At 32.6% G+C, this 10,456-nt stretch overlaps 1 protein-coding gene and 1 long non-coding RNA gene across 3 annotated transcripts in view; one reads left to right on the top strand and one right to left on the bottom strand.

Moving 5' to 3' along the window:
• Positions 1-1,215: 1,215 nt before the first annotated feature.
• LOC145732333 (uncharacterized) lies at positions 1,216-10,265 on the bottom strand. Of its 2 annotated transcripts, none has more exons than XR_014179000.1 (3): positions 9,799-10,264; positions 9,324-9,567; positions 1,216-2,047 (listed from the first exon to the last, which is right to left on the bottom strand). It is a non-coding gene; the product is annotated as an uncharacterized LOC145732333 (long non-coding RNA). The 2 variants fall into 2 exon arrangements; XR_014179001.1 differs by lacking the exon at positions 1,216-2,047 and adding an exon at positions 4,171-9,263 and having other exon boundaries at positions 9,799-10,265.
• The window catches only part of sog (chordin short gastrulation), a 62,564-nt gene continuing 61,654 nt past the window's right edge, over positions 9,547-10,456 (top strand). The window contains exon 1 of the mRNA XM_081984508.1: positions 9,547-9,753. Within this exon, the coding sequence (XP_081840634.1) occupies positions 9,633-9,753 (121 nt within the window). The 5' untranslated portion in view covers positions 9,547-9,632. The remainder of the gene's footprint in view (positions 9,754-10,456) is intronic.

Here is a 10,456-nt window from a genome sequence, read left to right as displayed (position 1 = left end):
GACTGTTTTAAGTTTAACAGTGTGTAACTCGGTATTTTCACAGTTACAGGGTAATTCAAAGTGTCAATTTCTAGCCCTTTAAATTCTCTTTTAACCACAAAGTAACTGAGTTTTTTCATAATAAGAACAAATTAAACTAAGCTGGAATGTGACTTTAGCAGTTTTAAGTGCATCAGTGTATAACTCGGTTGATTTGGCAGTTACAGGGTCATTCAAAACATCAGTTTGTTCTTGCAGTTCTCTTTAAACCTCCTTGTATAGTTTTAAAGCATGCTAGTCGAATAACTGAGTTATTTGATAATAAAATCAAATTACACTAGAAGCTGGAATCTGAATTCGTCAGCTTTAAGGGTAACAATGTGTAATTGGGTTATTTTGACAGTTACAGGGTGATTCAAAATATCAATTTGTAGCCTCTTAAATCCTCTTTTAACCACACTGTACAGGGTCTTTCACTGGGGACTGACCAACCCCCTTTTTCTGACTTCCCTGTATGTAATTAAAAAAACTGAAATATTTAATGTAGTTTAAAAAGTTGAATCTAAAAATGACCACAAAATTTTAATTTTTTTTTATTTCTTAATATTTTATTTCAGTTTGTTGTAAAATTGTAAAACATGTCTTGTATTCTACCCTCATTTGTTTACGGCTATGATTCCGGAGTTATAATTAATAAATGGCCCTCTCTATAATTTTTTTTCATCAATATACAAGGTTCGTCAAAAAACAAATTTCGAAAAATAATTAAAATTTTATTTTTTTTTTGTAAAAATATTTGCAGAATTTCGAGCACATTCAAAGAGTTAAATATACCGGGTGATCCATTAGAAAAAACACCATCATTGGCTGTATCTCTTCTATTTGAAGGTTAGGAATATCTTGGTACTAATTTTTTGAATTTCATAAATAAACATATTAGTCTAAGCTGGAGTCTGAGTTTGACATTTTTAAGTGTAGCATTGTGTAATGCTGTTGATTTGACAGTTACAGAGTGACTCAAAACACCAATTTATAGCCCTTTAAATCTTCTTTTAACCACCCTGTAGAGTTTTACAGTGCACTAGTGGACTAGACAGCTGGAGTCTAAATTTGACAGTTTTAAGTGTAACGCGGTTAATTTCACAGTTATAGGATGATTCAATAAATCAGTTTGAAAACCCTGAAATTCTTATTTGACCAACCTGTATAATTGTATAACGTAATAAAATACCGGAATTATGTAACAATAAAGGAATGCTTGCTGTAATTTAAACGTTTACACTTCGACAGTTCCCCTCCTGTAAATCCTATTTTGATCATCCTGTATACTTTAATAACGCAGTTGTAAAATAATTTAATAAATTAACAATAAAGACAGTTTAAGCTAATTAAAATCTTCATTTCAACAGATCCTAATTCAATTTTTAGAAACTGCATGTACGAAGAATTGTAAAAAACTTTAATAGAGAAATATAACTTGAAAATAGACAGAAAAGTCAATATGTAATACAAAATTTAATCAAAATTAATCATTTTTTTAAAAAACAAAAAGAAATCCTCTTAATACAGCTATAGTAATACAGTGTTGCCAAACTGACTATTCTTCTAATACTTGCAACAAAAACCTATTTCTACAGTGTTGCATTATAGACAATTATGCTACTTACAAATTATTGCATTGTTGCTAAATTTACCAACTTCTTAAAAACGAACAAAATTTTTACAGTGTTGCCAATCTGACAATTCTTCTAAAGCATTACGAAACTTTTGCAATGTTGTCAAATTCAAACCGAAAAAAATTTGTATTAATTCACTGTTGCCAATTTGACACTTTTTCTAATTTTGCTCGACATTTCTACAATGTTTCCAAATTGACCGATTTTCATAAAAATGAATAAAATCCCATTTCCAAAGTGTTACCCAAAGGACAATTCTACTTTAGTACAAAATTATTGCATTGTTGCTAAATTTACCAATTTCTTAAAAATGAACAAAATCACATTTCTACAGTGTTGAATTGAAGATTTTGTAAAAACGATCATTCAATTTGATTGCAGATAGAGAAAATCTGTAAACAAAAATCTTCATTAAACCAATGACACTATTTTCGAACCAGTTTAATAGTGAAGAAGAGCAAGAATAAAACATCAAAACAAACAATAAAAAAACCATTCCCGTTCTAGTCGTAAAAGATGAAATTTGAGTAACAGTACTTTCTTACAGACCACAAATTAAAGCTTAAAATTCTCACCAATGGCAATAAATGTCTACAAAAAAGATAAATGCTAACCACCCCTTAAATACGGTGCGATCCTTATCTATTGACTTTCCCCTGGATTATTGCTTTTTAAGTAAAGTTACCCAACTTTATTACTTTATGCTGATAAATCGGTTTCTAGTAGGTACAATGACATTTTATTGACTGCACTTTTGCGCAACAGATGGCATGCTTTTTTAGGATAGTTTTATTGCGTCAAACTTAGGGTAGGTACCTTGCAAAAAATAAACCCATCTGGTAGCCGAGGACTTGTAAATACATAATTGCAAGGTAACCATCTATTTGAGTCAAGGAGTTTTGGTTAAACAATTTTACAAAAATCAATAAAGCAATCTTTAAAATAGTATAAAAACGTTTTAAAACCAGCGATGAAGTGACTGTATGAATATCGATAACTCAAACAATTCAAATCAATTTATGGATTGTTGATATATCCTAGCTGGCGCCAAATCTCAATACGACGATTTATTACATAAATTATCGAATGAATGCGCGCATATTGTATATGAAGTTTATCTTTAAACGCAAATTGCAATGGCCAATTTGTGACACAAAAGATAACCATGCTGTTTATAATGAAAATACTTTCAAATTTACAATTGAACATGATCTAAATTAGAATCAGTTTTGTACATCAAAATGTTTCTTGTTGTTCAAACCATCCCTTACAAAAGCCACTAGGATACTTTCTAGCAGCAATAAAAACGTTGTTTCTCATGGCGTTATTGCCTTTCAAACCAAACATAGTGACAGGTGTTAAACAAAACAGAAGCAGCCAAAAAAGAAACCTGTTTTCCTGGTGGTTTGATTTATGTTGTTAAAAGCACAAGTACATGACTTTCGGCAAATCTACGGATTTGCTCGCACTTCTGGTTCAAAGAAAAACACCCCGAATAACACCTGAAGGTCTAGCTTGTCCGGAATTATTGCTCGGACGTGCCTATGCATCAAAAATATTTTATAGGTTTGTCAGCATTATCGCCCTATTTGTAGAAATTTTTGAGTTTTACAACCCAAACTCATCCTTTAGGAATCCACTTGTGTTTGACTTTTGTCTGCGTTTTACAGTATCTTTAAATTACATGAAACATCAACCTGTTTCATCGTCTATCGAGTTGGTTCCGCTATGTCTTTGTCAAACCAAAAATTTTTCAATGAATGTTTCAGGTAGCACAATGTAAAAACCAAACCAATGATTCAAAAAATTAATAAAAATATTTTGACATAAGACTGTTTACAGAAAATTTTGGAATAGTAAGTAAGTAATATAAACTTTATGATAACTAAAGTTGTGCAAAAATGTTTAAATTATCATGATTTTTTAGCATTATTAAACAAACATAATAGTCTGAGATATTTATAATATTCTCAAAAGTAAACCAATTTATGAAACCCATTTTTCCCTTAAATATTTTTTAACTTAATTGCTTGAAAACGATCCTTGCATCAATGGAATAAAATTAAACTTATTTGCTGGAACACTCTGTATAACAAAAAAATTGTTTTACACTGCTAAAATTAAGAAATCTTTGCATTACAGGGTGGTCCACCAAGAACCTCCGAGATCCATTATGAGTAAAACCGTAAGGATCATAATTCTGAAAATCGACGGGGGGCAGTTCACAACTTGCTTATTTTCAATGGAAAACCCTGTATATTCTTATATTTTTAGATTCTAAAAATGATGAACTGAGAAATGATAGATTCTAAAAAAAAAATGATATCTATCTGAAACGGTTTTCGAGATATTGATTTTAAACCGTCATAGCTCTTAATCAAACACAGTTAGAGCAAAACGGTTTGCATGTCCCTATCTTAACTTTTTGAGATCTACCACCCTGTAGCATTTTTAAAGTTTGACAGGTGTCACAAATTTATAAAAGTACTAAAATTGACACCTGTCAAACTTTGCATTATGACCTTGGCATACACCATAAAAAGTTATATGACATTCCAAAATGAGAAAATGTAATTTTTCATACGTCAATATCTCGAAACCCTTTGCAAGTTATCATACATGAAACTCTCCCTTTAAATGGGTTCTCCATTTAAAATAGTCGAGGTGGTACCTCAAACGTGAAAATATTTTAGATGTGGAGGCCCCAACGCAAATAATACTAAACCCGAAAATTTTCAAAAAGTTATCTTTTACAATTTTCGAAATAATTTAGTAATTTTTTTAAATTTCTTGTAGTTACATTTAATAACGATTTTTAGTAATTGGAACACACTCTACAGATACATAAACAAACAAAATTTGTAATATAACTTCAATATAAAGTCCAAAACAATTTTTGAACCACTTAGTGAAGTAATAGAGAACGATTGTTTAATTAAACCAAATCAATATCAGTACTATAGCAATAATATTTTGATATGTAACACCATTATAGTAAAAATACTATTGTTTTCCACTGGTTCTAATTTGCATAACAATGAAGAATAATTAGGGTGTTAACAAACAACACTATGTTAATGCAAATATCCATTTCATTATTTTTGGAAAATTAATGACTCTTCTACGCAATTTATAACTACCCTGTATAGTTTTACAGCGCACTAGTCAAACAACTGAATGAGTTTGACAGTTTTAAGTGTAACAGTGTATAGCTCGGTTATTTTGACAGTTACTGGGTGATTCAAAATATCAATTTGTTGCTTTTGAAATCTTAACCTAACCTAACCTAAACCTGTATAGTTTTACAGCGCACTAGTCAAATCACTCAGTTATTTGATAATAAAAACTAAAAAATAAATGTAGTTTCCTCAGATAATTTTTGTTGGGGTACTGTAATTGTTTTTCAATCAAAATCTCTGAAACTAGTTGAGATACGAGAAAACTTGAATGAACTGAAGTTACATACACTCACGGGCAAAACAAACAGTGTGGCTCAAATATGATGGTTTGCAGTTTTTGCCACACCTTGTATAAGAAATGCCATTAAAGTGATGTTAGAGTTTTTCATTAAAGCCATGGCCAAAAGAGATTTTTTTAATGATTTAACGTTGTTGTAGCACCAATACTGAGTTATAGACAATCAGAAATTTGAGTGTAGTTTCCACAAAAAATAGTAAAAATAGCACAGTGGAAAGAATGTAACATTGTTGGTTTGCAGGCCATATTATATACAGAGTGACCCAGGTGTACAGGAAAACTTTGTTTGCTGATTCAAAACATTTGTTGTTTTTGAAATCCACTTCAATATCCATACTTTAGCAATAATATTTTGGTATCTAACACTTGATTATAGTAAAAATACAATTGTTTTCCACTGGCTTTCTAATTTGCGTAACAATTAGGGTCTTAACAAACACTTGTTAATGTAAATATCCATTTTAATACTTCTGGAAAGTTATTCATTCTGATATACAATATTTAACAAATACTCACAAAATAGGACATTTATATTTGTAAAAATGCTTTTATAAGAGAACCAAACTATTTTCAATACTGTATTAAAACATTTATTGGCTTTTAACAGAACAATAATAACTACTTTAAAATGTACGTTCATTCTTCTTAGTAGTTCAATTATTCAAGAAATTGTTCTATCTATCACTAACAGGAGAAATTGAAAGGTAATTGAAACTGTCTGAGATTAAGATAAAATTACTGGACAATGTTGCCGTTTAACGAGGATTGTATACTTTGTTGTTATCCAGACCGTTATTAAAACATTCTACCACTTATACTTAATAGTAAATAATAGATGTATCAAAGTGGTTCAAGTCTAACATAATATGAAGTAGAAAATTCAAACTGCCTGCTTTAAAATTGAATTTTACTATTTTCTTTTAAATTTAATTCGTCCCTGATACGTCTAAGCGATGGAAACAAGTGTTATAGAGCTGCAATTAATTATAGTCTACTTGTCTTACATTTTAATGTGTGTGTAAGATAAAAAAATTGCCTATAAAAATTCCTAAACAATCTTTCCTATTATTATTTCCATATTGCAGGTGTAACCACAATATACCAGGTGAAGTATAACTTTTGAACAGCTTTGAACTCTACTTTAAAAGCACTATGCTGTTTATATAAATCGTTGTTATTATCCCACTATATTTATTGAAATGTATTCGTCGCAATTGTCACTGATTGATTAGCAATGACTGTTGATGTGATGATTTTATTATGGGTTACTAAATAAGGAAATTCAGTTGGGTTAAGTGAATTAATCAATAACCGGAAAATATAGCTTTAAAAGTAAATTAAACCTAAATAGCTTTGTCTAGGATTGATTTTAATTCAAGTTCTATGAAAAAGGGGGCCGTAAAATTTACCGCCCCCTTTTTCATAGTCGTAAAATTTAGAAGCCTGATAATAACAATACGCTTTGGTAATAAAAAGTGATACATTAATAAAACAACAATAAAATATAGTTATTAATACTTACAACGCATTACAATTTTTCAAACAAGATACCCATGAAAAATGTTTCTCATTTTACTCTTCTCAATCTAAAGCTGAAAATTGCAAGTAATCTGGAAAACTGTCGAAATACATGAATAATACTTATTATACTCAAAACTGGGAATTTAGGAAACCACCAGAAAGCTATACAAGAAACTATAAATTTACATAAATAGCACCAATATTGATATAAATTCAAATCTACTGGAGATTAAAGTATTTTCTTTGTAAATCTCCTTATCATTGATGATGGACTTAATATCTCCAAAACTATTCACTCTAGTACTCAAGGATATTTTTAAAAAGCTAAAATGGGAAAACAAAAGATTTTAACATACATTGTAAACGCTTACACAATCAAAGATTTGTCAACGATACTGCACTATTTGCAAAAGATAAACAGGAATTGAATGATATGTTGAAAGCACTGCCAGATGAGGCTGCAAAAGTAGGATTACACATGAAGTACACAAAGTTTATTACAAATACACCAGATGCAGACGAAACAATACCGAATCATGACAGCACAACAAAAAGGGCAGAAACATACATATACCTTGGCCAAGCTATGACACCAGGCAGACAAAATCAATAAATGGAGATTAATAACCATCTTCAGAATGAATATCCTAATGACTGTAAAAACAAACTGGCTAATAACCATAATACAAGATCAAACATAAATTGGAAGAACATCAGAGAGCCATCAAAAGACGAATTTTTCTGAAGGACCATAAAACAAATACATGGATAAGGAAAAAAACTAAAGTATTCGACATAATAAAAAAAATTGGTTCTCTAAAATGGCAATGGGCAGGATACGTAACCAGACATACAGAAACTGGAGCGGGTATATCACCAGATGGAAGCCTTGGGAAGAGAAGAGAAATGTTAGAAGTCCTCACCAAAGACGACGAGTTAAAGAAGGTCGCAGGATGAGATTGGTATCGAGTGGCGTAAAACCAGAACCAATGATCAATTTTGGGGCCTATATCCAAAGGATAGAAAACGGCTAAAATAGTAAATAAGAAATTAATGACGCTGCTACCAAACAAGTTGGTTTTAATTTTTGACTGCATCACATTCACAAAACAGGTGTTCAGAAGTCTCTTCCTCATTCCCACAGAATCTGCAATCTCAGTTTCAGGTCGCCACTCAAGCGACAGTGTTCTGAGAGGAAACCTTTGAGTGAGCGTAGGATTGTTTTGCTCAGTTTTACAAATTCTTTACTCCTTTTCCGGTTGTACCTTCCAAGAAATTTCTTATAGTGCGCCAACTCAGTGAGTTGCTCCCAGAGCTTGCCTCTTTCGTGTCCCTCCTTCAATTTGACCACGTGTTTACAGATGTGGTCCCCCAAGCCACACAAAAGTTTTGGTCCTGTAAAAGTATCGACCTCTTTTTCAGCCAGAATTAGTTAACTTTCTCATTTTTTCTAATTCCTCAGGAACCCAGAGCTAAACCCGTTTGGACGCCGAGAAATTGGATTCATAAGTCTCCACTATTGCCCTCCGGACCATACTGACATTATTTTCTAGTTTCAAGTGGTGTTTTGTCCTTATTGGTTAAGCTTGTCGCCCATTAGACCGTCACGGCACGTTCTGGATCGTACCGTTAAAAAGGCGGATAGGATCGAAACCATAAAAATAAATGGATCTCTGCTCACTTGTACAGAAAACCGAAGACGGTCAATCTGTTTTCCTAGGATTCCTTCTAGAAATTATCATAAAGGTAATTTTCTTTTCTTTTCTTCCCTGGGCCTCTGAGGACTGGAGATGAACTCGCTTTCTCTTTTGTTGCAACTCTCGTCTGCCGTGGAAGTGGAAGGTTTGGATTGGAGGGGTTTTTCTTTGACTTTCTCCACGACTTGCTTCTTCAGGTGTCATGCCTTGATGCAGAAAGTATTTTCTCACCCCCGCTTCACTGAGGCCTCTTCTCAGTCCAGCCCACCTGGATGTCCTTGTTCAGGCAGAGGAAGAGGTTTTTCTTCTTTGGCCTTTCTCCATGCCTGACACTGGTGGTAGGTCCGCTCCACCTGATTTTTCCTTTTGGGATTTCGGTTTTTTTGGGGCATACTTTGAAAGAATTTCTTCAAAGTCATTCCAGTTGCTGTGAGATCACGCTTTTTGCGAAATTTTTTCTTACCCATATGATTCCCACGAATAGCTAGAGATAGGTAGTCAATTCGCAGAAAGCCCCGCATGGGCGAGTAAGGGATTTATAAAATGGGATGCCCCTGTGCCTCAAATTTTAGGCCAGTAAGTACTATAGCCTTTCTTCCATCTAGTCACGTATTTCTTCGGACTGATCCCCACTGACCATCACCCATTTGTGTGAGATTGTCTTAATCTTGGTCCAGGCGGTTAAGTCAAGATGTCTCAAGCATCTGAGATCGTGAGACTTAACCACGACAGTACAAGGACTTCTGGTATGACGACGGCTACCAGTTGCCTTATGTGCTCCCACAGACTCTGGCTCTGGACATTGGATTTTGATTTGTCCAAGTGCCCTCTTCGGTATCAACATAATATACAAGTAAGAAAAACGAAACAAAATATGAGTACAATTACAAAATTGCCTTATCACCAAGAGTAGCTACAATTTATAATATTATAATCTCTGATAAGATAAGAATATAGACTTAAGAATACTTACTAAAAATATTCTTTTTGACGTGTCGTGCGGTTTGGATAAGTCTTGCGGCTGGTCAAGTGATAATCCTAGTGATTTTGGTCATCAGATCCTTATTATGGTTATCTTGAACAGTGGCGATGGAAGGGCAGTTCGGTACGGAAATCAAGGAGTTGTTCAACTAGATCGTAAAAGCGAATTCGTGGACTATCCACTTGATCAACTCATCGAACCGTAGTTTGAGTGCGAACGGGCAAACAGGAACGTCCTGAAGTACATTCATTCGGTTTGAAAGAAAAACTGAATACCATAGTCGGAAAAGTTGCCAGAAAAATGTCTACTACATTAAGGCACTTGTTAGTGTGTTTTTTCCTGGTTGGAAAAGTGATAGCTAAAAATGGAGGAATGCCACTTAAAGACGAGGATTTTAGAGGAAGCAGGACAAAAGCAGCTGGTAGGTATTCTCTCTAGCAAAAAACAATCAATAAATTATACTTACAAACTTACTTGACATTAAAAAACAAACTAATGACCGATTTCACCGTCATATTTAACAAGGAATTAACTAACTTATGTTTCGAATGTCACCGGTTAAGTGCGAAATGTCACATTCAAATTACAGTTAACTTAAGCTGTAATTAAATACTACGGTGCCATTAGCCATAAACCGGCAGTAAAGCAAAATCTACCAAATTACTAGCGATTAGCTAATATTGCATTCGGTGTAGTTGTTTTGCAGTATGTGACAATGATAATTTAATTTTTAAAGATGTTTTCTAGAAACAGGTTACGTAATAGGTTACTAGTTGATTTTGTGCAAAAATCAAAAATTTTTAAATTTTAAAAGAATAACAAATTAGAATACTTATTTTAGTGGAAGAGGATAATTTAACAGATTTTTAAAGGGGAAACCGTTTCTGAGATACTGCATCAAAAGAATTATTTTTCTTAAAAATCTGTTTGAAATGGTTTTAGTAAAACTATTATATACCTAAGAGCAATTAAATTATCACTATAAGTTAAACAAATTTGTTTTTAATTTTTTACTGTTAATGAAGAGTTATAATAGGGTATATTACAGTAAAAATTAGGTTTTTAAAGCTAAAAAGGTTAGTTTAGAAGTAAGAGCAGCTAATAACCAACAAACAACCATGCTA

Source organism: Ips typographus, linkage group LG8 (assembly GCF_016097725.1).
Source record: "Ips typographus isolate SLU linkage group LG8, UJ_Ityp_2.0, whole genome shotgun sequence".
Lineage (NCBI taxonomy): Eukaryota > Metazoa > Arthropoda > Insecta > Coleoptera > Curculionidae > Ips > Ips typographus.
This window is presented reverse-complemented; position numbering and strand designations above follow the sequence as displayed.